This window comes from Akebia trifoliata, chromosome 13, assembly GCF_017979445.1.
Source record: "Akebia trifoliata isolate Shusen 1 chromosome 13, ASM1797944v1, whole genome shotgun sequence".
NCBI classification, from domain to species: Eukaryota; Viridiplantae; Streptophyta; class Magnoliopsida; order Ranunculales; family Lardizabalaceae; genus Akebia; species Akebia trifoliata.
The window spans coordinates 27,638,720-27,665,576 of NC_141387.1; the positions used below are offsets into that span (position 1 = coordinate 27,638,720).

The window sequence follows — 26,857 nt, forward strand, 5'->3', positions numbered from 1 at the left end:
GTAACACTCACCGGACTGCTGAATACATCTTTTTAATGCCCAAATATGATACCAAGACAGATAGGATTCCCTTCATGGATCCCAATGCACCCAAGGAATCGACACCCTATTAAGGAGTTGACTATGCACTTGGTGGAACATATAACTACAGCTTGGGATCATCGGATGTTTACTGAATTGGAGGATCAACAAGCATTCAAGAAGTAAAAGAGAGGAACAAAAGAACATGTCTTAAAAAGTAGGGTTCTAGATCGAGTCACTTTTGCTTTTGTAATAAGAGAAGAGTCTCATTATTTTTTTGTGTTGAAATTGATTACGCATGCTTAATTTGTCTCATGCCAAGTTTTTTTTACATAAGCAATTCAGAAATTGGTATGATTTTTAATGCAAAGTTTCTCTAAATAAGACTCTAATTAATAATAAATCACCTCGTCAGACATAAGCTTGACCAGCACCAAGTGAACTAACTGTCTGAAATGACATTTGAATCTAAACTCACAGAAATTCATAAGATCTTGGAAGTTTTTGCAATAAACATAAACAACATAAATAGAAAGGTAGAAGTGTTAGAATAGATCTCTGAATCAACAAGAAATCCTCTTGACGATCAAATGGGCAAGGGACTAGAAGGTAGCATGGCTAAAAATCTAGAAGAGGTTTATGAACTTGATGGAAATGAAGAACACTTGAATGAAAATCTGATGCTAGCTAACAAATTGACTCAGTTGGAAACGGTCTTGAAAACTATAAAAGGGATTGATGAAATCACAACAGGAATCGAAACTTTGAATCAGATCCTTAAGATCCGTTTTCCCAAGAAGTTTGTAATGCCAATAATGGAAAAATTCAGTGGAATAAGTTGTGCAAAAACGCATCTTAAGGTATATGTCAACAATGTATGCACCATGGGCCTTAATGATGAACAAATGACATTGTTATTCCAATGTACTCTATCAGGATTGGCACTTTGATGGTTGATGTCTCAAGACCCAACTGCAATAGGGACATGGGAAAATATGTCAAAGTCGTTCTGATACCAATACAAGTATAGCACTGAGATCGAAACTTTGATGGTTGATGTATCAAGACTCAACTGCAATAAGGACATGGGAAAATATGTCAAAGTCGTTCTGACACCAATACAAGTATAGCACCGAGATCGAAATTTCTTAAAAGGATTTGGAATCAACTAAGCAAAAGAATGGGGAAACATTTACTGACTTTATTGGCCACTAGAGGGCCAAGGCTGCACAAATGTGGGACAGACCATCAGAAAAAGAATAAGTGACGATCATATTGAAAAACCTTTCACTAGGGTATGCTCAGCATTTAGTCGTCCAATACCTCCCCACATTCGAGTCCTTGTTATAAGCTGGAAGACAACTTGATGATGTTTTTGCTTCTAGGATCCTTTCCAATCCTTCATAAAACAAGTCAAAAAAACCTTCATTAATTCTAAACCCAACATCAGCCACACCTTTATAGCCAACACATCTACTACCCTAGTTCAACCTCCAACGCAAACTAATAATCGGACCAATTTAGGTAAAAAATAATTGTATTCATTTAGATTGATTGGTCAATTGTTGATCTTGATGGATCATATATGAATCATGGTTTGATATAGATGTGGGTTATGGACCCAATTTGAAGTACATATGAGTCATGGACCCATTTTAAAGCAGATATGGGTCGTGGACCCATTTGAAATGGATATGGGTCGTGGATCCAATTTAAAATGGATATAGGTCGTGAACCCTTTTGAAGTGGACATGGGTTGTGAACCCATTTTAAATGGATATGGGTCGTTGACCCATATGAAGTTGATATGGTTCGTTGACCCATTTAGAAGTGGATATGATATGGGCCGTGGACCCATATGAAGTTGATATGGGTCGTGGACCCATTTAGAAGTGGATATGGGTTGTGGACCCATTTTGAACTGGACACAAGTCGTGAACCCGTTTTGAAATGGACATGGGTCGTGGACCCATTTTGAAATGGATACGGGTCGTGAACCAGTTTTGACATAGATAGGGGTCGTGGATCCGTTTTGAAATGGATTTGAACCATGGACCCATTTGAAGTAGATATAGGTCGTAGACCCATATTTGATATGGATATGGGCCGTGGATCCAATTTGAAGTAGGTATGAGTCGTGAATTTTGAAGTGGATATGGATTGTAGATTCATTTGAAGTGGATATGGGTCATGAACCCAATTTAAAGAGAATATGAGTTATGGACCCATTTTAAATTAAGATGGGTCGTGGACCCATTTAAAGTGGATATGTGCCTTGGACCCATTTGAAAGTGGATATGAGTCGTTGACCCATTTTGAAATGGACACAGGTCGTGGACCCATTTTGAAATGGATACGGGTTGTGGACCCATTTTGAAATGGATTCAGGCCATGGACTCGATTTGAAATGGGTATGGGTTGTGGACCCATATTTGAAGTGGATATGAGTTGTGGACCCATTTTTGAAGTGGATACTCAGTGAAGGATGATAATGGATTTGATTGTAGGCGAGGTTGATAGTGTGCCACATTGGGTGAGATCAACTTTGATTGATAGGTGATAAACGGTGGGCCCTAAACTAATAAACGATCTATTTAAATATTTTTAGGCCTCAAAATCTAAAATAAAAATAACATCCAAGAGGAAAGTTGTCAAGACTAATGTAAGGAACAAAATGAGCAAAATTTTATTTATTTATTTTTTTAGGGTGCCTTCACACTGGTCCGTACATGAAGTACAGACCTAAGAAATTTTCTGGCAGTCCAGAATTGTTCAGAATTTCTGTTTTAGGCTCCAAATTTTTGGATTTTGGGGCACATAGCCTCTGTCTTTTGGCTTGTGCAACAATTTTTTTTGATGATGCAAAGCACAAAAAAAGAACATTTTTCCTATTTACCAAAGGGAAGATGCAACGACAATAAATGAAAAACGGCCTAAATCTATACAACTTACCTTCGTAGGCTAAAAAAAGAATACAACATATAAACATGGGATGGATATATATTTGATTTTGAAAATCGTAGTGTCCTAAGTTTATTAATTACACTTTGATGTATGTGAATTTATTGGCGATCCATTCTTTAAACCTCGATGTACACCAGAGTGTCCAAGTCTTAGGTTGGTGAATGAGGTGGATGATCTCCTCCCCGTCACCCAAAATAACGATCTTGGGGGCTTGAGAGTACCGACATCTTGGACTAGAATTTTAACAAGGAAGGGGGTGGTTTGTGCATAGGGATATGAAACATGCGTGCATGCGCATTTTTTTTTTAAAAGTGTATCAATTCTTACATCATTTGTCAAAAAAAAAAGCATAAGTAAGTAAATATTACATCCATTCTCACATTAAATTTGAAAAAAAATAAAAAAACGCAACAAATGTTAGTAAATAAACTAGAAAGAAAATAAATGGAAATACATATTTTGTTTTGAAAAATGATTGAATTGAAAAAAAGGGTTGGACCTACTAATGTAGTCCTTAGTGGAGTCAGTTGCCAAGCTATGGACACGAGATTTTCATTTCCAAACATTTCAACCACTTTGGGATTTTGGAGTTAACCATCATTTTTTGTAAAACGATGTGAATAGTTACTTGGGTTGTAGTTTTCGAAAAAATATGTTATTTTAGCATTTAGTGACTCTCATCCGGATATGGCTAACTGGTCCAACCTTAGATTTAGGTAAGGGGGTTCATATTAGGGAGTAAGGAAGGTGTTAGGCACCCTATTCCCTCCACCATTGATTTTAACCTCGGATTCAACCTTTTGAAAATAAAATAAAAAAGAAAAGAAAATCGGAAAGATCCGATATATGCTCCCAAGTGAGGAATTTTGATGTTGGTTCAAACCATTGAGGGTACCCTTACTGAAAAAGGGGCCCTTTGATGGATCAAACCTTTTGTGGTCTATGTATAGGTGTAGAGAAGGGGGAGAAGTAGAAGAGGGGAAATTGGAGGGGAGAGAAAGGGGAGAAGTACAATTTTCTTTTGTCCAAAACCCACCTTGATCTTATTGATCTTCTTTTATCTTCAAGAGATGTGCTTTCTTGATTTTTCTTAATTTACTTGAGAGAGTAGACAGTTGAGAGTGATGAGTTGTGAGAAAAGAGTTGAGAATAGAGAGAGTGAATGTTTGAAGGAAAATGATTTTTTTAAGTCTTTGGGAGTTCAAGCATTATATGAGAATTGTGTTGAGGACGAAGGGATTTTATAGAGTTTTGGGGGTTATTGTAGGGATAAAATAAGATGAATTAATGAAAAGAAGTAGAATGGTTAAGGGTTTGTGAAAGGGGTGTGTAAATTGAGGGTGAGGGAAGGACATTTGTGTAAGGGGGGTTAAATGGGTTATTTGTGACCCAAATAGATTGGATCTTTTAACCAATTTTCATTGAGTGTTAGGTGAAGGGGAATGAGTGGTGTTTGGTTGAGATAATAGGGTTTGTAAGAGGGTGATTGATTGGTTGTGTGTTTGGTAAGGTGAAAGGGAGTGGTGTTTGGTTTAAGAGAATGAGGGGTGTTAGAGGATGGTTGATTATGTTTTGGAAGGGTGAGGAAGATGATGACATGTGTCAAGATGTGTGGAGATTAGAAGTTTAGATGAGTTGATTAGAAATAATGAGTGTTTAATTTAAGAGGAAGGGTGTAGGTTTGGATTATAAAGATGGATTTGTGGGGAATGATGAGGGTAGGTTAGGGAGAGGTATGGGTTGGAGATGTGGGTAGATAGATTTTTTAGAGAAAGGTGATGAAGGTAGGTAATTGGATGAGGGAGGTGAGTTGAGGTGGCGACATGTGACCCACTTTGATGATCATGTTGATTGATTGTGATGTTGGGTTTGGGTTGAGGATTGGGCTTGGGTAGATTGATTGAGTAGTGGGTTGAGCAAGTATAGTAATGGGTTGAATTGCATTGGGCTTGGGTATAGTAATGGGTTGAGTGGGTATAGTGTTGGGTTGATAAGTTAATGGGGTTAAGTGGTAGGTTGAATAGGAGTGGATTTGGGTTTAGTTGAATTGGGTCATGGTTGGGTTGAGAAGTGGTGAGGAATGGTGAGGGGTCTTTGGTTCGTGGGCCACTTATTTGAATAGAGAGAGAATTTTGTGAAGGTTTGGGCTTTGGGGCCCATTCTGATTTTTGAGGCATTTTGCATTGAGGGCCCGATCAAATTTAGGTGTCTACAGGATGAGTTTAAACTTTGTTTGGTTCATAGGGTGCAGATTTAAGTATTCAAATGTTTGTAAATCAATATTTTTACACTATAAATAGTGGATTCTAGAATAAGTTTTATGTAAAACAGTTACTTGGGGAGAGCATAAGAAGACTTACCAACAATCATAATTTGATCTCCTGAACTTAATAATTTCAAATTAGAGGTAGTGTGGATAGTTGACAAATCTGATGTACTTGTTACAAATAGAAAAAAAAAAAAAAATTAAACCAAGGATGCTTTAGTAAATAAGCACACATTTTCAAAGTAAGACACACAATTGTGTGGCTATCCAGGGGATCCACTTGTATGATGCCTAGTAATGAGAAATCTCTTTGTATTCCTCAACATATAAATATTATTATTTCTAATCAGTGATTCCATGAGGTTGGGAATTTATCTTAGAGGAAAAGAAAAAAGAGAGGGATATAAAAAGAATGATAGAAAAAGGAATGTAATCAAAGAAAACCTTTAGAGCCAACCCCAAAAACAAACACAATTACAAGGTTAATCACCTAAATTTCCAAATTGCCAGTACAAAATCTATTTCAGAACTTGCACCCTGTATAAAAGTAGCTACACATTAGCATGATTAAACCACCGTTGGATAGGTCCCAACAGATAGCTATGCATGAAGTTACAGCGAACTACAATTCTATGAGCACTACCAACAATCACTACAAAAACAGCGTGTTTTTGCGGCAGAACGTTAACGGCATTTTCAAAAAGTCGCCTCTAATTATTAACCAACAACGGCAGTTCCAACAAAACTGCTGGGTATACCATACAAATAACGGTGTTTCCATAAACTCGCCGTTAATTAATTTGATTAATTTATTAAGGTATAAAAACGATTTAGCGGCGGTTATGATGTGCCGCTAATACGTAGGAAACAACGGCAGTTCTTACATAACCTCTGGGAATACCTTACAAATAACGGCATTTCAATAAAATCGCCGTTAATGAATTTGATTAATTTATTAAGGTATAAAAACGATTTAACAGCGGTTATTATGTGCCGCTAATAGATAGGAAACAACGGCCGTTTCTACATAACCGCTGGGAATACCATGGAAATAACGGCGTTTTGTGAAAACGCCATTAATCAATTCGATTTAATTTTTAAATGTATAAAAACGATTTAACGGCGGTTATGTTGTGCCGTTAATATATAAGAAACAATGGCAATTTCCACAGAACCGCTGGGAATACTAAACAATGGCAATATTCGGATATTAGCATTTCGAATCTGATAGTATCCGAATCGAAATAATATATTATTTTGTTTTATTAATTTTTTATATATAAATAATATAATAAATAATAATTATTTTAATAATGAAAATAATTATATTATCCTATCAGATATCGAATAATATCCAATTTGAATCGAATTCAGATATTAGATAAAAATTTCAGATTTGGATATTACTACCTCCGAACCAATAAGCATCCATTGACAGTCTTACATTGAGTTGAATCTCAACTCATTTAAATGGGATAAAAAAAGAGAGTTTCTATTGCCACACTGACTTTTGCTAATGCCACCCAATTCATATGTAAATAAGGGAGTTTCTATTGCAACACCAACTTTTGCTAATGCTACCCAATTCATATGTAAGTCAGAGAATTATCTACTTTTTTAGAGGCGTTTTGGTTGTGAACCGCCACCAACACAGCAACACCGACGGCGATTTGCGGGAAATCGTCGAAGAATCACGACTTTTTGGCGCCAACATTTCATTTTATTTCCTCTCTCCCTCTTACATCTCCCTCTTTCATTCCATCTCCATCTCGCACTCTCTCTGTCCATCTCACTCTCTAATAGGGCACTCAATCAATCTCTCCTTCTCACACCCTTTTCATCTTTGTTGCAGTTTTTTTCCCTACAAAAGGCGTAGAAGCTCAACTCATTGTGGTTTTTTTACCAAGGTTCTCTAGATTTGAGGTTTGTAAAGGTTTTGCTTTTTAAACCTCATTTACTATGATAAATCCCATTTACTTCGTCTTGAATGTTCTTTTTTTCGTGAATTTTTGAGTTTTTATTCATTTTCTTTATAGAACTATGGATGTTTTTGGTAAAATTTTTACTTGAATGCTAGGTTTTGTGTAGAATCTTGAATTGGGTATGCTTATACAGGTTTCAGAAAATCTATGGAGGAATTTTTTGATTTTTGGTTAATTATTAAGGATTAAGTTTTTTATCTTTAAAGATACCCAACTTATATGGGGTATTATTGAACCTATTTTTTATTTCATGAATTTTGGAGTTTTTGTTCATTTTTTTTATTTATAGAATTATGGATTTCTTTGATAAAATTGTTACTTGGATTCTGAATTTTGTGTAGAATCTTGAATTGGGTATGCTTATACAGGTTTCAGGAAATTTATGGAGGAATTTTTTAGTTTTTGATTAATAATTAAGGGTTAAGTTTTATGGGATTTGTTTTGTTTCTGGTAATTTGATCTTTAAAGATACCCAACTTATATGGGGTATTATTGAATTAGTTTTTTTTCATGAATTTTGTAGTTTTTGTTCATTTTTCTTTATAGAACTATGGATTTCTTTGGTAAAGTTGTTATTTCGATGCTGGATTTTGTGTAGAATCTTGAATTGGGTATGCTTATATTGGTTTCAGGAAATTTATGGAGGAATTTTTTAGTTTTTGATTAATAATTAAGGGTAAAGTTTTATGGGATTTATTTTGTTTCTGGTAATTTGATATTTAAAGATACCGAATTTGTATTGGGTATTATTGTTTACTAGTTTATGTTATAGCATGAACTTGTATCTACTTCTTGAGGGTTGGAGTTTTCTTATTTGTCTGGTAATTTGAGTTATTGAAATTAAAGTTATTGCTTATAAGGGTTCCACAATCAATTGAAACTTAGAATGTTAACTGGTATGCTTATTTGGTTAGAAATGACAACTAATTATTTAATTTATTTTCCATATAATATATTGTGTGCTAACTCTTTTGTTTATTGCATGTCTTAGATGGACCCTTCAGAGGATGAGTCAAGTCCATTACAACATGAGACCGGTGAGGGGTTGTCTGGATCCACTGCCAAGAAAAGAAGGGGTCCAACAAGGTGCTTGAGCCTATTTTCTCTCCCACCAAATAAAAGGCTAAGAATAGAATTTGATAAGGCAAAACAACCATTTGGAAAACATGTGCCAAAAATGTCTAACTTTTGTGGGGTTATAGCTAGAGACCCACGTATGTTTCGTTTAGATGTTCAATCATGGAGAAAGATTGATAAAGATGACAAAGAGCGTGCATGGCAAATGCTACTGGTAGGTTACATATGTTCTAACATAATTATAATACATTTTATTTTTGTCTTTACTGGAAACTGTTAATGATATAATATTTGATTGGCATGTTGATATATATAGGAAAAATTCGAAATTGTCGGAGAGAATCGCTCATTTGTCATGAAAACAATGGGTAGGAAATGGAAAGTCTACAAGTGCGGTCTTAAACGTATTATTTACGATGTGTACGATGATGATGCAATCCGATATGAGCATCGTCCCGATGGTGTTCCTATTGAGCAGTGGGCAGCACTCATAGATATTGGAATTTAGAGTTAGGACAGGTACATGCTTAATATTTCAGATTTGTTACCATTGCACATGATATTTTTATTAATTGTTTTCCTTAATACAGCGTCGAAGTGAGACAAATAAGAATAATCGCTTGCAACAGACAATGTTACATACGTCTGGTTCAAAAAGTTTTGCTTGCTTTCGCCACGAAGAGGTATTATAAATCATAATAATATTTAGTTCATTATCATTGTTCATTCAGTATAATCATGTAATTAACTATTATTTTCTCATCAATGTCTTAATAGGAAGATAGAAATGGCACCGGCATACCCCCCAGCAGAGCTGAAATGTGGATAAAGACCCATTCTCATAAAGATGGGGTACCTGTTGATGATGATGCTGCTATCAAAATAGTAAGTGCAATTACATTATTTTATAGAACTCCAAAAAGTTATATAATAATTATAAAATTTACATCATCACTTTTTTTGTAGAAGGAAATGCAAGAAACACTTGAAAAATTACCAGAGGGCTCAAAGGATACAAGTGGACCTAATGATGTACTTAGTCAGGTCATGGGTGCAGAGAGACCCGGTCGAGTTCGTGGATTTGGTTGGGTCCGACTCCCACAAGTTGTGGGGGTCATCATCTAGTCAGGACTCATCCTCTTCTATGAATAGTGGAGAGATAACCATGTTGAGAGAGAAGATAAGAACATTAGAGGAGAATTTGGCTGGTGAAAGGGTGGAGCGTGAGAATGAGAGGTCATCCTTGGAGCATCAACTCGATATGGTTAGGAATGAAATAGAGAAACAGAGAGAGGTCGATAGGATTGAGGCCGAGCGGCTTAGAGAAGTCGATAGGATTGAGTTTGAGCGGCTTAGAGAAGTTGATAGGATTGAGGCCGAACGGCTTAGACAAGCTGATAAGGATGAAGCCGAGCGACGAAGACAAGCTGATAAAGTTGAGTTTGATAATCTGGCACAGATGGTTATGAACCTATCACGATGTGTAAGTAAAAAATTTATATTTATTTAATTTTAGATATATAAACATAATATATTTGATTATCTGATATGTTTATTGTAGTTTGGCGGCACGTTCCCTACTCCACCGGGCTGTACGTTCCCAACTCCACCGGACTCATCGACACAACCGCCAGATGATTGATGTGATGCATTTTTTTTGTCAGAAAAACTTCTGAATGAGTTAGTTTTATTAGTTTTATTAAGTGAATCTTGTGTTTTGGATAATGGTCTGTGATATTTGCTTTTTGAGACAAACTTATGATTTTGTTAGTTTGCTTACTTATGAAAAACTTATGATAATGGTCTGTAAATATTGAAAATTGGGAGTGTGTCCATTACTAGCCTAAATAGACGAAATGGACTGAAAGATTCAGCAAATCAGTAAGTATGGCATTTTCATCCTTTATGTGTGCAAGTTGTTTGCATGAAATGGATTACTACATAAATTGTTTTACCTACGTATATTTTATGATTTCTTTTATAACTATTTATTTTGTTAGCTAACCCCTTTTTAACTCCGCCAATGTAAAATTATATGTTTTACATTGCCGGTCCCAAGCCCGGATAGAGGAGGAGGGAAAAGGGTGGTCCCAAGCCCGGATGACTATTGGAGCTGGAATTTCGGTTGTCAACTATTGATAGTACAAGGTTTTTGGAGAGGTAACTATAACTTCGAAGTATCCAAGTATGATATTTTAGAACATCTATAATGCTAGGACAGTTTAATAGTATTACTTTGCTTAGTCATTCTTTCTCTTACTACTTCAACTCTGTTTGTTCATTTACATTTGCTGTCATAACTTCAATTTCACTTAGAAAAAATGTTGAATTCTATTGTTAACTATTGATAGTGCAAGGCTTCTGGAGAGGTAACTATAAGCTTCCTTTAATATTGGATGAGATTTATTCTTTCATTTTGTGTTGACTGATCTATTGTATTGCCAAATACGTAGATTGTGCTTCTGCTGGAACTGGGAATGTACTCAAGGTATTCCTTCTCTATGCCAGCCTTAGTAGCACTTTCGAGACTGCCACTGGTGACATTGTTTAGCTAACTGTATTTATTTTGTATAGGTTCAAGATCTTTTGGGGCATTGTGCACAACATATTGAGAAGGGTGAGACCCATCAGGGACCTGCTGTGCTTGGATTTGCTATGGTAGCAATGGCAGAAGCATTCGGTAGTGAGATGGCAATTCGATCATTAGAGCATCTATTGCAATATGGAGAACAGAATATTCGTCGGGCAGCTCTTAGACTCCTTTGCATATCAAACCCAAAGGTAATTGTTGTTACATATTAGTCTTTTTCTTAACTTGTTAGTCTTGGTTCCATATAGTTTTCCTTAATGCTTTTGGTTTGGTCTTTTTCTTCCCTTATAAATAATTGTGATTACTAAAAGTTAGCAAGTGGTATTATAAAATTGTGTGAAGGGAATGCCTCTTAAGATTGAAAGATCTTTTTTGGTTTATATATTTTGGTATTGTTCTTCATGTATCCTTATGTATGATCCTATGCAGTCACATCTATTATTTTGAAGGACTAGATACTAATGATTCAGATTCAAACCACTTTATTTTCTATTTAATTGATGCATATAATGGATTATATCCATCTCTACTTGGATGGTATTGGGTTCCTAAGATTGATTTTATTGATGAAAATGTAACATACAATATTACTCTTGACTTATTTTCTTCATTTTTTGGAGTTTCCATACAGGGGACCTTTAGTGCATTCCTATCCTAGCTAGAGTTATAAATCATTACTTATGGTGTTAATTATTTTCATGTTCTTAACTATTTCCTGCTTGTTTTGCCCACATTCTATATTGTGAGTTCTATGATGAATTCCATATGTAAAAAACTTTGATTATTATTATTTTGTTTTCCACATGACTTCCATACTTAATATACTCTTATCATTCACATTTATATATGATTTAACTGAACAATCGCCTATTTTTTACGACTCTATGGATACAACCAAATCTATTATCTTTAGTTTGGGGAACTTTATTTGAGTCAAAAGTACTTTAAAGTAGGACCCGACTAATACTAAGTACATAGAATGCATCTTCAGCACTGAAAGATAGAGCTGGTCCACTCCATTGATTATGGATCATATCTACTGTATCGTCCACAATTAATTGATTGTTTTTTCTCCATAATTTTCTGGTTTGTTCCTTTACAATTATTTTGTGATTTCAATCATATTTTGGATTTCTATATGGTAGTTCTTTTCGAATTTTGAATTATTGAATGCTTGCACACAATGAGAGCTATATATGTAAGGTGTGTTCTGTTTGTAGTAACCAGCTTTGAGAGAGCTTCCCAAGTTCTTTTTGGGTTTTCTGAGGACATTTTCTATAATTTCGCCAAGCTTAACCCATTTGTAGGTATTAATATCCATTTGCATTATTTCCTTTTTATTAATTGACATTATTGGATTTTGCATTAATTTGGAAATGTATGTTTTTGTGTATGTGTAGGACTGTTGGAGCTGGAATTTCTGTTGTTAACTATTGATAGTGCAAGGCTTTTGGAGAGGTAACTATAACTTGTGTTATATTTTACTTTATAACTTGTCCCTCCAATTGATTTTACGAGAACCCATTACAGGTTGGCTTACTTTTGGGGTTTCAATGGAAAATCCAATTGGTTCTCCAAAATCTAGTAATGAAAATGTATTTGAGTGAAAGTGTTGGGTAGGCAAATGTCATGAACCTTAACAAACAGATAGTGACATCGGGAACAGTTTGAAATTGTACTGAAAAAACAAGGGTGAGCTGCTATAAATTTGTAAGGTAGTTTGTGTGTGTTAAGGAAACATAAGTTGTATGTTTCCACCAATATGAATGGCCCACCTAAAAATTTATATCAAACATTCGACCAAACTACTACCCTAAGTTATAGGAACCTTTACAATAGGTGTCATTCCCTCTTATATAAATTAGACAATTCATACATGGGAAAATTGGATTTTTGTTTTAATCTCTGCTTCTGCTCTTTTGCTTACTTGAATCGACTTGTTAGAAAACCAACCCACGATTTTTTTTGAGCCACACAGTACGTTCAAAGTTTTGAAGATCCAATTTAAGGTCTTGCTTAGACGGAAGATAGCTTCATTGGTGTGGTTTCTTTTGTCATGACTGAAAAGGTGGCTTAATATTGATGAACATTCATGCCACGCAAGCACGTCAAATTCTATGTTTTTATTTGTTTGCGTAAATTCTTTTTTGTACTTTAGAGTAGATAGAACGTAACCTGAATTTAGCTTTGCATATGAACATAACTAACAGTTTAAAACAAATGTTGTTGAAGATCAGCTTATTTCCTAAACAAGTTAAGCTGTTACTCTGTCATTACTCTATGAATGCTCCCTTATGACTATTTTTCTATTTTTTTCAGTCGTTTATATGCTTATTCTAGATATTTTACACCTCCATATAGATCTCTTTTTCTCATGATCTCAACCTAGAACTCTGCTCCTAGGCATTTTCATACATACTATCAGTGCATGATGAGTTAAGGAAACCCAATGAGTGTTCTTAAGAAACATCACAATGAGTTTTCCCTTCCTAATTCTTTCATTTTGAGTAGAAGTAAATACCATTCTATCAGAGTTATGTGCTTGAAATTGATATTTTCTTCAGATTTGAGGCGTGCATTCATTATAGATTGTAAATGAATGTTTCATGTTTATGATAAAAGATATCTGTTCTTGTTTAGGTCCCCAAGGGCCACAACTACAGAAGGTGCTGGAAAGGTTGACTGGACTACATACTGCACCAAACTTTAATTGGTGAGCTAATTCTTCATACTTTCACCTTGTCATCACATATTATGAATAACCTTCACTTTTGAACATGGATTATATTGATTCCAGTTAAGCTTTTTATTTTCGTTTCTAAACAAACAAAACATGCATCAACCACGTAGATGTCATATTTTCCAATTGCAAAAAGTCTAAAAAATTTCTGATCATGCATATCTGCTAAAGGAACTTTGCCTAACTTTCTTTTTTGGAAGGCTGTGAAACTAAGGGACCATAAAGCTTAGTTTTATTCCATGATACACATTGAACTTCCTCAGTCATAGTTAAGATATAGTTGTCAGTTTGTTTGTCTTAAAAAAAAAAACTTTATTAAGTTGTTTTCTTCACTCAAAGGGCAATATATTAATGATTGCAATTTTCTATTATTGAATAAAATAGAGGAAAGTGGGATTTATTTGTTAATCCCTTCCCTAATTTCACTAGTCTTCCTCTCTTATCATTTTTTCTCAAATCATTTCCTTTGAAGTGGTGCCATGGCAGTTATCCTAGTTGAAGAGGTTAGGGCTTCATGGCTCCCAACTCATTAACTTTACGTGCAATAATCCCCAAGAAGACTTAGGTGCCAACTTTTAAGTTGGTTAAGTTTGCAAGTGTTAATATCATAGACTGGCTGGTGAGTGATTCTCTAATTACTAGTCTTGTGAGTGAAATAAAGCCTGAGGTAGAATCACCCTATGTTCCTTTGACCTGTTTGGTCATTCCTGCACATTGAGTCTTGGGAAAAAACCTATTCAAGCCCTTGTCTCTGATATTGGTAGTTTGGGGCAACCTCTCTATGCTCCTATTGAAGCTTCAATGGTCTGAGGTGAAACTCTGTAGTCCAGTGATTCTGTTCTATCTTCCGAATGCTGGTCTTAGGTAAAACTCTTAAATAACTTGTGCTCAAGTTAAGAGTATGGCATGCAACTCTTTTAGGCTTTGGGAAGGTTGAATTTTGGGCATATGTGCACTTGCTCAAAATGAGCAAATGAATTGGCTCGAGGAGGAAGTAAGTGTCCTTTGTGTCATGCGCCGATCGTATTTGTCTATTTGATTAGAGGTAACTGGTTGCATCTTTTAGTTCTGACTTGGATGAGTGCTAAAGACATTAAAGCTCCAGCCTATTACATGACCAAATAACATTTAAAATCTTGATTAAGAACGATGTTTAGTCAAAAAGATAAAATGATTTCCCTATACAATCAGTTTCTTTTTTTCACAACTTTGACTTTACGGATAAGATCCTATAGCATTATCATTTTCACCATCAAAATCTTATCTTAAGGGAATTTCATCGCATGATATCAGTCTGCACATGTAATGTACACAGTTTCTTTTGCATAAGCAAATAAATGTGTCCCTACACAATATAGAATGTCTGCGACATCATAATTATCAACACCAATATCACCAATCAAGCATAGCCAGGAATCCCATATAAGCCCTATACATGATTCAAAAATTAGATAAAGAGATAAACCTAGACCTACTAAGACTCACAAATTTGCACTTTTTTAGTCCTTTGAAATTGACCTAACTCCCCACCCACGAGTGATGAATAGCACCACCCAAAAAAAAGTGCAAAGCCACAAACCCCACATTGGGAGCAGTTTTCACTTAAAAGAGGACAAACCCTATGTGAGTTTAGTGCTTTTGAGCATAAAGACAAATGTTTTTGTTGAAAACATGTCTCCTAATTTTCTTTCAGATAGGAAGAAAAAAAAATTGAAACATATTTTGAATAATTAATGGGATAATTCCTGCACCTCTTTCAACTAATTTAAAGTTGGAATCCAAGTCATGGTTCAACAACCAGATTTGTTGTTTCCCATTGTTTCACCACTTTGACTCAGTCAGAACCCACGAGGTTTTTCCCCATAGAGCACCATTTTCTACTCTTCGATAATGCTATTCGGAAAAAGAACTTTAACTTTTTATATTTTATATAAAGGCACCACCATATCTGGAATACATACTTATATTTTTCTTTCCACGTGTCGCTTGACATACGATGAGCAATGACGCTGTCGATCTATTCAAGCAAATGCTACGTTGTAATAATTAAATTTCTGGTTTGTGCCTTTCTTAATTGTGATACAATGAAGTCCTATTACCGTATCTAGTTTAAAATAATGGCATAGGCTATATCATATTAATATGTTTGTGTTGTGTATTCTGTTGGTGGTATTATATATAAGAGCATAGTACACTTGATACCAGTGTTGGCAAGTGTGGGTGCATGGGAGGGTGTGCATGTGTGGGTCAATGTGCATGTAGATAGACACATATCGAGATGAAAACATTCATTGACAAATATATGAATGGAGAAACATCAGGCCTAGACGAGTGGAAAGAATTCGGCTAGGCTCGCAAGTTAACATAACATCTTGTAACAGGACCAATCTAATTGGCTAATTGACTTTCCAATTGCCAAAATTTGAGAAAATCTCCCATAATTTTTTGGAAAATGTCAAAATTAAAATTTTTTTTATATCCAGAAACACATTCATTTGTATATATGAACCCCATGAGCAAGATGCACTTAATAGTATTGGTTTTGTAGAGTGCCTTTTTTGGGATGGTAGATCTACATTCCACATCCAAGTACTTGTTTTGCTAGTCAATGAACCTTTGAAGCTTGTGTCAGTCTGGCTTTAAACTGAATTTTTTGCATGATTTATTTACATTTTTTTTCTTAGGTGCATTGATTGATGGCCGAGCAAGTGCTGGTGCAAGTGTTGATTCAGCAAGGCAGAACTTAGCAGCAACCTTCGTTAATGCTTTCATGAATGCAGGTTTTGGTCAGGTAAAATATGTAATTTTAAAGGGATTCTCATTATGGTTAGTACATAATGCACATGATTGGAAAAAAAAATTTCCCTCTTCTACAGGATAAGTTGTTGATTGTCCCATCAGAAACTTCTAGTGGTGGCTCTGCAGGAAGCTGGATTTTTAAAAATAAAGAACATGGGAAGGCCAGTGCTGGTATATTTCTTCCTTTCTACATGATTTGCCAGTTATGCTAACACCTTCGACTTCTATGTGATATTTATAGTTATTTTTCCTTGTTGTAGGGCATGATTTCGTTATGGGATATCGACTCTGGACTTGCACTAATTGACAAATACTTGCACAGCAATGACAACCCTGTCACTGCAGGTGCATTATTAGGAGTTGGCATTGTCAGTTGCAATGTAAAAAATGACTGTGATCCTGTGAGTTTCCTAACCATTCAATTATGGTTAGAATTTGTCAGATCCAAAATGTATAGGGAAGCAACTCTAATTTTTTGGAACATAGGGAAATCTTTCTCATATGCCACAATAACGAGGGGTAAGTCCAAATCCCCCATTAAAACAAAGCGTAGCCCATAAAGTAGTTGTATTAATTGGATGGTTGAGATGATAAGATTCTTCCTTCTGTAGGAAAAACAAATTATTGTCCTAGGCCAGGTAAAACTAAGACCGTAGGGAGATGAACTATTAATGAAGAAGATCTCTTTTATGGAGCCCATCAAATGGAGGGTCTCTTATTTCTGGATTTAGTTACATGTACAACAGCAACACTTGGGAAGACATCCTCCTATATTGGCATAATATTTCTTTACTAAATGTTTTACAATCCATTGACTCTCCTCATTCCCTTCTTTTTTTCATTTTGTTAAGACTTGGTTGAGATGATCAGCTTTTCAGATCTTAGAAACTACTAATGACAACACGCATTCCAGGTTACTTGTGGGTCAATCACAACTGCCTTAAGCTTGATATTGGGAATGCTCTTGGCTTGGCACATTTACCTTCTAACTCATAACATGACAACGATAGAGGTGAGTCAGAACTCTCTAATGCTAGATTGCACAATTAGGGTGTTTCTTTGTGATTATTGGTGTAGGTTTGCTAATGATACACCAGGAGAAGGGGTTAGAGATTCTTGTAGCCAAATAGTGAAATGTGTCTCCATTGAAGCTTTTCTTTCTCAAATAGGAAAATAGTTGACATGTATCTTACAATGTATAGTTAGTTCTTTTTGGTATGTAGCATTGAATGTTTGGGGAATAAACACATCCCTTTAATGAATCCTAGATCGATTTGTTAATTTGCTGCCTATTTTTCATGATTTTTCATCGATTTGTTAATGGAAACTTGCCTATTTAAATTTACTCCTTTTATTCTAAGTTCACTCTCCCATTAAGAAATTGTTTGGAATTTTCAAATTCTAAAGCATTTTCTAACTTCTTTTCGTCACCATTGGACTTGTATTTCCCAAATCATTTGTTAAAAATCTAATGGCTTTGATTGTTTGTTGTTGTTTTCTAATTGTAGTTTTGTGTTCCCACCACACACTTTCTTTTTCTTTTCTTTTTTGCTTATATAATTTATATTTCAGGTTAACTATTTATGAGTACATACCTTGAGATCAATGTTCTGCATTGTTGAAGTGTGTCCCATACCAAATGTAAAGGAATCTCGCAGCATTACTTGGAGGTGTTGCAAGAGTCATGTTATTAGTAGGAATTGTAATTAAATTTTTATGGTTCTGCCTATCTCATAGAAGGAGCATTTCAAGAATTTCTGAGACAAGTTTCTCTGATTCATCCCTTCAAGGTAGTGTTGCATGTGCAACTACATTGCCTTTAAGAGGATACAGAAAATTTTAAGTTTATTGAGTTTATAGGAATTTTTCAACTACATTCACTACGTCATATTGCGGGATAAACGACTGTCTTGAACAGTCGTTTTTGACAAAAACGACTGCCCTTGCAGTCGTTTGCACAGTCGTTTTAAAAGGAGTCGCGATTTGCTGAAGAAAGTCGGGAAAAACGACGGCTTTTGACCTTCAAAAAGACCGTCGAAAAAAACGACGGCTTTAGTCCGTTAAAATGACCGTCGAATAAAACTCATAAGTTGGAACGGTTTAAAACCGTTCCAAATCTGAAAGCACTACCAAAAAAAAAATATACATTAGACATCGATTGAAATCCGATGTCTATAAGACTGATGTCCTAAGTCTGAGACTTTGGACATCGGTTACAAACCGATATCTAAACTTTTGAAGAAAAAAAGAGATATGCCCATACGAATGGGATTTGGCAAAAAATGTGGACACAATATTTTAGATCACGGATAAAACTTTCCAAATTAGATCGAAGGGCTTGTCAAAGACTGACTAATTGTTTCTTTCACATTATATACTCTCTCGGGACAATTTATCGTTAAAACTTTTACGTTACGCGATTATGATACTAATAAGAACACATAGCAATGAATTGATGCTAATAATGACAATGACTGTTACCTGATGGGTCACGAAGACAATCTCAGATCGGAATGGTACAATCCAAACCCTTGGCGGCGTCATCGAGGAATATCATTGCCATTCCAGTTGCAAACCTGGTGTGAGCCTCCAATGCTAAGCACTTCTCAATATCTTCATGCCAGTTAATGACACCCACATTTGAGTATAGATAAGAAGGACAATTGATGGCCTTTATGTCCTCTTGTTTAAAACTAGACTTGATGGAGCCAATAACCAAGATATCACGAAGAACTGATTGCAATATCTCATCCATCATGATACGCTGGGTGTTTTGGTCATGGCAATGCTCCAGTACTCTCTGTGACATTAAATTAATACTATTTCAGCATCAAAGGTAGGTTAATCTATATACAAAGAAATGAGAATCGAAGATAGGCAAATCACTTCTAACCTATATGACACAACATCCATATGGATGGGTGGATAATGTCACTACTTGGTCGTAGAAGGATGAAATGATAAACTGGATTGCATCTTCAGGCACGCATTCAATACACTTCTGGATGACATGGTTCCCGTTCTGGTCACGTACACAACGCATTACATGGCCATCAAGCTCTGCAACCATTTTAGTCTACTGGTCCAAATCAACAACTTCTATTGCCTGCATCAATCATTTCAAGCTCTTGATTACATTGAATCAGTCTCTGTTCAAATAAGACTTGTCCAGAAAAATAGATACATAGAATCAGAAAATGGAAAAAAACTGTCCCTTCACTCGCGAATGCTGCTCTGCATATGTCATCAGTTGGGCGTCTATGCAGAAAATGAATCATAGAGATGATGAGGATGGGTCAGCTAGCACTTGGCGAACAAACTGTCCCTTCACTCGCGAATGCTGCTCTGCAAGTCTTTTCCTGCTTTGATATCTAACCTGTATGAGATAATTTCAGGTTAAGACATTGAAGCAGTAAAGACAGAATGCAAATTTTGGGATCAAGTGTTCAAAAAATTATTCATATAATTTTAAATGCAGCAGGCAATTTAAAGAATATAACTAATAGCAGTAGTAATAGAAGGTTAAGTGCACTAAACATCAGTGTTTTCAAATGCCAAAGAGGGATGAAATGCAATCGATAGAAGAAGATGACGACGATCACATGCATTAGTAACAATTGCTATAAATTCACCTTTTTATCATAGCATCTGTCTTTCCGCTTCAAACGGAACTTATTCAAAGCTGCTTCTCTTTGGTTTGGTCAACGCCAAGAGTGTGTGAAAGCAGATATGTTTTTTAATTTGAAGTCATCTTCTGACTCAGTTGCAACTTGCAATTTTCGTGCTTCTCCTCTTTCTTGGGCCCACCAAATTAGGATCAACTCCCATCTTTCCATTCTTTAAGCACATTCAAGAGTCAATTATCCATCATTAACCTGCGTTTATCATGGCACGTGTCATAACCCATTCAATGGGTGCCACTAAATTTTAGCTTGGTTAATCTTGGTTTGTTATGTTTATGTCCCCAAATAAGAGATGAGAATGTTTCACTATGTTTGGTAATGATTTCAGGGTATACTTACAAAATTGTATGTTTCCCAATCCAAAACCAACTCTCCCTAGCTTATGATTACGAAATCTTAACCAACTCATTTTCCTTCCAAAAATACCCTGTTTGCTCATAGCTGGATAAATACCAAATCAATATAAACATAACAAAATGGTCGTGAAACATCGCTCCTTGGGAAAGCGATGATTATTCCCAAGACACTCATGCCTCGAAAGTTATGTCTGTTCTTAACCAAAAAGTCCTTAGGAGGCTTTCTACTCAAACCTCAAAAAACTCTAAATAAGCTAAATGGTTTCTCTTATGCTAAGTATTATGAGAATTTTGGACTTTTTGGTAAGAACAGACATACCTTTCGAGGCATGAGTGTCTTGGGAATAACTCTGCAGAGAGACGAGAACATGACAAAAATCAGTTGTGATTAAGAACAACAAGACTAAATACCCAAGGAGGAAAGCTCACAAAAATCTTGCTTTTGTCATCTAAGCACATGTTACACACATAAGTAGGACAAATGAACATCGGCTAGTTCAATCAAGGTTGCTTGAAATCAGCCAACCATGGTACGGAAACCTGAACAAGTCAACTTGGAAACCAATGAAGAGTCATTTCCCAATTTAAATATTTTATGAATATAATGAAACTAATATACAAAAATGAATGTAAGGAGGAAAGCATGTATTGTATTTTAGTTCAATACTCATAAAAATGACAATAACTAATAATAAATAAATAGTACAAATACATAAATGCATGCAACTTACAGATAAAAAAATGTATTATGATCTGATAAATATTTTTTTTTTTTAAAAATTTGCACCAATTATGACATTATACTAATAGCCAATTGCTATCAGGTTAAAAAATGATGAAATGCCTAGTATTTGATATCAAGTTAAAAGGTCTGAACTTCAAAATTGAAAGTTAACAATCAAAACTCCAAAATTCAGGGCAAAAATTTCAAAAGCCATTTGGACAATTAATGACCCATTCAACTTGTTGAAGACTTAAAGTATAAAACCACTTGTAACAACAATATGTATTTATTAACCAATGAATGCTCAATAATCTCACAAAATACCCACAAACGTTAACATGATTTATGTCTTCCATGTGAAACTTTCTCTTTCCTTCAATACTATGTCACAAGAAATCCCAAAATAACCTATACAACCTTAACTCCACACTACGTGCAATTGAGAGAAGACACATGAAATTTAATAATGACCTTCCTCCTTCAGAAAGATATTTCACTTGCCATGTACTGAGTCTTCTACTAACCTATTCCAACATTGATGCTCAGATCATCTTGCCATCATAAGCCACCCCCAATGGTAAGCCCAAATAAGAAGGTGGGAAAGCTCTATTCTGGCACCTAACAAATTTATATTTAAAAAAAATTTCTAACAGTGAAAATCTTTCTATTACAAAATTGACTAGAATCCTAGAAATTGCTTCAAAACAACAAAATACTCCACTTAGGAATCCTATCTGACTTAGAGAGCTATCAATTGAAAATCATACAATAGCATAATAATTACTGGATTACTTATATTCTAGTCAGTGCTCCAATCACCACAAAAAATAAGAATGAGTACTACTGTTACCAAATTCAGTCGCTTTTGCCACAATCGATTGTCTGAATAAAGCACTAAATTGTACCTTTTAAGAACTCAAACAATATTCTCACCTTTTCATATGCTAGTCAAGGAACACTAGTTAGAACTGTTATATTGTAAACAGTTGGTACTCTCATCTCTATTAATTCACAAAGAAAGAAAGAAAGAAAATCTGCCATTCTCTATAAACAAGTAACATTAGTTCGATAATTGTTATGGAGCAGCCTAGCAGAACTCCATTATTTGAGATCCTCATCCAACAATGCATAACAGAACTTTGAATCATTAAAAAATTTCAATTAAGTCATTAACTTTTCTAAGTTACAAGAATTTTTATGTATTTGAAAACATAATTTTTCTTTCCGGAACAAGGCCAATCTTGAGATTATAATAGCAATTCTGTAGAAAAAGGTGAAATTTGCAAAACCTTACCTACAAAGTATAAAATGGATCTTGATTCTATCAGAGGTAGCAAGATCTTGATTCTATCAGTCCGTCCTCTATTGGGATAAACAATCCAAGCTGAAATATTAAATTGAGAAAAGAACATCCAAATTAAAAGATCTAATATGAATTGAGATTAATACAACCAATAGAACTTTGAAAGAAAGCCAACGAGTCCATTGCTCTATTGGATTCTCTAAAAAGGAGTCGCGTTTAAATTGCGACTGGAGATAAAAGTCGGAAAAAACTACGGTCTTATACCGTCGAAAAAAACGAAGTATACTCACATTAGAAAGCAGAACCTCCCCATGGTAATTCTCCAGCTTTGTATTTAAAAATTAGGAGTGACACCCAGAAACGTGCGAGAACCAGCACAAACAACATTGTCCCTATAAAGAACATAGTGTTTATGATCAACAAAATCAATTATTCTAAAGAAAAATATAATCGGACATACCTTATTAAAGAACAAAGCAAAGTGTGCAAGCTCAACAGCTTCATCAATATCGGCATCCTCGCATACAATGAAAGGGGACTTTCCACCAAAATTTAGAACACCCGGAGGAGCCCCAGCCTGCCATAAATATTAAACATAAGAATGTAAGATTGTCCCAAATGAAAAGGAAAGTCTGTGGGACTAGCATTTCCACATAATCCGTATAAAATTTAACCTGAGACTCGAGACAAGCACATCAATAAATACCATTAAAAATGTGTCAAAATAAATAAGGAACCAAAGTATAGATATATTCCAACATCAACAACTGCAAACTACTAACAATATTGAACCAAGCAAGATAAATCTTAGGCCAGAAAAATACAGGGTAAATCAAAACAAAAGCATCCTCCCCGAAAGTTGATCATCACAAATAATGACAGTTAGCATAGGTTCCATCGGGATGCATGAGAGATACACACACCAATACTAGGAACACCTAATAGGGTCTCACCTCTTGACTTCCAAAGTACAAACCTAAGTTTAGTTAGAACCCCCATTTGTAACCGTAACACCCGAATTTTATTTTACCCAAAAATTCTTTTTTGGGTGTTCTTTTAATTCCTTTACATCTTGGAATTTTAGTCTGCCACTTTGGTCATATATGACACTATCCAGCCATAATGCCTGAACACCTTAATTTTAGTCGTGATTTTCTCTAACTATGGATTTATTGTGTAACCCATTGTAGATCTCAAACTTATATTTTTGTTTCTGTTTTTAGTTGCAATATTCTGCCCTTTTGTGTTTCTTGTGATTGCTTTGGGAGACACAAGTGTTGTTATTGGATTAATTCCTTTACATATTTTAGTCTGCCACTGAAAATATAAATTTTATGAAATACATTTATACCAAAAAGGAGCAATATAAAATATCATTATTACACTTCAAATGCAAAGGGAGAAGGAATGGAGTTTTTGGAAGTCTTTTATAATATTATGGTTCATTGCTACACAGAAAGGCAATCCAATGGTGTGTTTTTGTTTTCATCAATGCAAGTGTCTATCTCTTGTAACTTAGTGTTTAAATTACCACAGGTACCATCCAAAGGAGTATCGTGAAGTGTTAGGACATCTTCTCATTTGTTGCTGGAAATTATTATTAATTTTAATGGAAAAACGGAAAGCTAAAAGGATTGTTAAACAACTATCAGGAAAGCTTGGGAGAGATTCTAATTGTGCGGATGTTGAGGAACCAGTAATTCAAAAGCAAAGTCACAGATGTATTGATCATGAAGGTATAATGGCAATTATATGTGCTCACACAGTCTTTTCTTATATTTTCTATTATGTTTTCTTTGGGACTGACTAGTTGCAGATCATGTAGTACCAATTGCACTCTATCACTTAAAAAAAACCCAATTGAACTACATTGTTAAGATTTCACTCCCAAAAACAAAAAGTTGCACTGTTTTTTTTTCATATTGAAAAATCATAAAGTAACCACAACATCAAAGCTTCATAAACTATATATTCAATTTTCAAAGCTTCATGATCTACAAGCAGAATAAAAATCTGCAAATGATGGATTATTTATCTTCAATATTGGAAACCTATGCACATAGCCATAGATGTGTTGGGATTTACGAAGTTAGGGTATAAGATAGACTATGATTTGATACCCAATGTAAGAAACAAGATGATCTCTTACAAATTAAATAACAATAAAGGTATCAGTATAATCTATACACCAAAGAAGGAACATTGCTAACTCCAGCCAATAGATAACCAAACATCAATTAATAAACCTAGTTCATATATACTAAAAGACCAAAATCTCAAACTTGGGTGGATATATTCTTGAAACTCAAATAGATGGTCTTCCATTCATACCTCTGATTTGCCTGAGAACCCCGTAATAGGAGAATCCAGTGTAGATGCAACAACAGCAGCTACAGAAACCTTGAAATAGTTTCGGTAGGAGAAACAAAATTCAGCTCCATAGAGCATAACCAATCATACTATCATATACATGTATACTCTTTTTGCTCTAGCAGTGGTGTGACTGCAGCCTATTGAAAACTCAGATTTATAGTAAGACCCCATTAATCCTTTTTTTCCAAAGGGAGCACTTTTTTCTCTAGCAGAAATCTCTGCAACCTATCAAGTGGTGCGACTTTAGCCTATTGAAACTTAGATTTATAGTAAGACTCCACAAATAGAATAGAAAGAAAGCGAAAAAAAGGCAGAACAACAGCTAAGCTAACAAAAAGTTTGTTATTTTGAGCTTCGGTTTGGGGATTTTGGCTCTAAATCTAGTAGTATAATAATAAGAAGGGGAAATTAATGCAGAGAAAATGGAGAAATTAATACAGGAACACATACAAACATACAAAATACAGGGATCAAAACCCTAAAAACTGGCAAATATAAATGAAGAGAAAAGAGATTCAAAAACTACTGCAAATCTAAAATAGGGAAAATTTAAAGAATCAAACAAAAAACACTTTAAAAACCTTGAATTATAAGAGTAAAACAGTGATCAAAACCCTAAAAATTGGCAAGAAATTGAGAAATCTCTTTGAAAGACTCTCATTGAAGGCATTTAAGGAGATTTAAATAGAGTAAATAAGGTTTCATCATGAATCAATTACTGAGAACTTGTTCCGCTGAGAATCTCCTCGAAACATCCTTACAGAGAATCATCCGCAAAAGATCTTTCGCCGACGACGAAGACACAGAATGAAATATCGGAGTTGGAAACCGAAGATTCGCAAGGAGAACATCCTCAAATATCTTTCCCTCAGATTCGCCTCAAATATCTCTCCCGCATATCCGTTTGGAGATGCGATCGTAGAGATTGGACGACTTACAGAGCTCGATAACCATATGGAGATAATCCTCGTCTTCGTAAACGTTAATGATCTGAACAACGTTAGGATTTCCACTTATGAGATTCATAGTAAGACTCCATTAATTTGAGAACGAGAGAGCGATAGACAGAGAGTGTGATCAAGAGATTGAGAGCGAGAGACGGAGATGAGTGCGAGAGAGCGAGAGAGAGCGAGAGAGAGATACAGATCGAGCGTGAGAGAGAGAGAGAGAGAGATATTTGATTCGGTGTTGCTGATATAACTTATTAAAGTAGAAACGACCAATAACCGACTGTCGCAATTAACGACAGTCTTTAGCAGTCGTTTTAACGCAATTGTACAGTCGCTAAACCCGCAATATGACGTAGTGATTGTTTTTTGTTTTTGTTTTTTTCTGGTAATTTGCCAGCAGGAAGAAACATCAGGTTGAGTTGTCTTTGACAGAAGCAAGGTCTTTCATGTTGGAAGAATTGGATGTTGCTACAAAGAACTTTAGCGACATAAACTTGATAGCGGAAGGAAAATTTGGAGAGGTGTATAAGGGTTTGCTTCATGATGGAATGATCGTTGCAAATAAAAAGTGAGTTGGTGCACCTACTCTGGAATTTACAACAGAGGTAATAAACACCTTGGATGCTTTACAACTATTGCCAGTTATCTACGGACTTCACAAGATATAAGCATTGCATATTACCAAGTTGATGCGGCATTTATTATTCTAAATCCTTTTTAGTATGAATAAATTTCAAATTCCCCTTAAATTTCAAGTTGATGTGGCCTGATCATTTTTATTTCTTACAGATTAATCCTTTGTACTTTTTTCATATTGTATTGGCAAATTTGCCAATGGTGATATTTTTTTTTCCTTGAATTCCATAAATTTGCATTCCTGCTCTTTTTTCTTTTCATGTTTTGTCTTGGATGATTGAGACTATTTCCTATCAGGTACGCTATCTCTCATCCATTCAGCATTGGAATCTCGTCAATCTTTTGGGTTACTGCCAAGAAAATGGACAACAAATACCTATCATTGAGTACATC

The 26,857-nt window shown here is 35.1% G+C and overlaps 3 protein-coding genes and 2 long non-coding RNA genes across 6 annotated transcripts; 3 read left to right on the plus strand and 2 right to left on the minus strand.

Moving 5' to 3' along the window:
• The first annotated feature begins 8,228 nt into the window (after positions 1 to 8,228).
• LOC147388175 (uncharacterized) lies at positions 8,229 to 9,195 on the plus strand. Its single transcript, XR_015171521.1, has 4 exons — positions 8,229 to 8,524; positions 8,627 to 8,829; positions 8,901 to 8,993; positions 9,088 to 9,195. It is a non-coding gene; the product is annotated as an uncharacterized LOC147388175 (long non-coding RNA).
• Positions 9,196 to 9,340: 145 nt separating this feature from the next.
• LOC147388176 (uncharacterized) lies at positions 9,341 to 10,278 on the plus strand. The gene is made up of 2 exons (XM_086420294.1): positions 9,341 to 9,793; positions 9,872 to 10,278. The coding sequence occupies exons 1-2, from the start codon at positions 9,341 to 9,343 to the stop codon at positions 9,950 to 9,952; spliced, it is 534 nt and encodes a 177-aa protein (XP_086276420.1). The 3' UTR covers positions 9,953 to 10,278.
• Positions 10,279 to 15,873: 5,595 nt separating this feature from the next.
• On the plus strand, positions 15,874 to 18,223 carry LOC147388177 (26S proteasome non-ATPase regulatory subunit 2 homolog B-like). 2 transcript variants are annotated; one of them, XM_086421369.1, is made up of 5 exons: positions 15,874 to 16,431; positions 16,517 to 16,610; positions 16,700 to 16,840; positions 17,353 to 17,451; positions 18,012 to 18,223. In XM_086421369.1, exons 2-5 carry the CDS (start codon positions 16,593 to 16,595, stop codon positions 18,024 to 18,026), a joined length of 273 nt encoding a protein of 90 aa, XP_086277495.1. In that variant the 5' UTR covers positions 15,874 to 16,431; positions 16,517 to 16,592; the 3' UTR covers positions 18,027 to 18,223. The 2 variants fall into 2 exon arrangements, with proteins under 2 accessions (XP_086277495.1, XP_086277494.1); XM_086421368.1 differs by lacking the exon at positions 18,012 to 18,223 and having other exon boundaries at positions 17,353 to 17,784.
• Positions 18,224 to 19,681: 1,458 nt separating this feature from the next.
• LOC147388178 (uncharacterized) lies at positions 19,682 to 22,829 on the minus strand. Its single transcript, XR_015171573.1, has 4 exons — positions 22,796 to 22,829; positions 22,497 to 22,586; positions 20,072 to 20,314; positions 19,682 to 19,815 (listed from the first exon to the last, which is right to left on the minus strand). It is a non-coding gene; the product is annotated as an uncharacterized LOC147388178 (long non-coding RNA).
• A 10-nt stretch (positions 22,830 to 22,839) lies between these two features.
• Positions 22,840 to 25,057, minus strand: LOC147388179 (aldehyde dehydrogenase family 2 member B7, mitochondrial-like). Its single transcript, XM_086420295.1, has 2 exons — positions 24,837 to 25,057; positions 22,840 to 23,082 (listed from the first exon to the last, which is right to left on the minus strand). The coding sequence occupies exons 1-2, from the start codon at positions 24,951 to 24,953 to the stop codon at positions 22,840 to 22,842; spliced, it is 360 nt and encodes a 119-aa protein (XP_086276421.1). The 5' UTR covers positions 24,954 to 25,057.
• Positions 25,058 to 26,857: the final 1,800 nt, after the last annotated feature.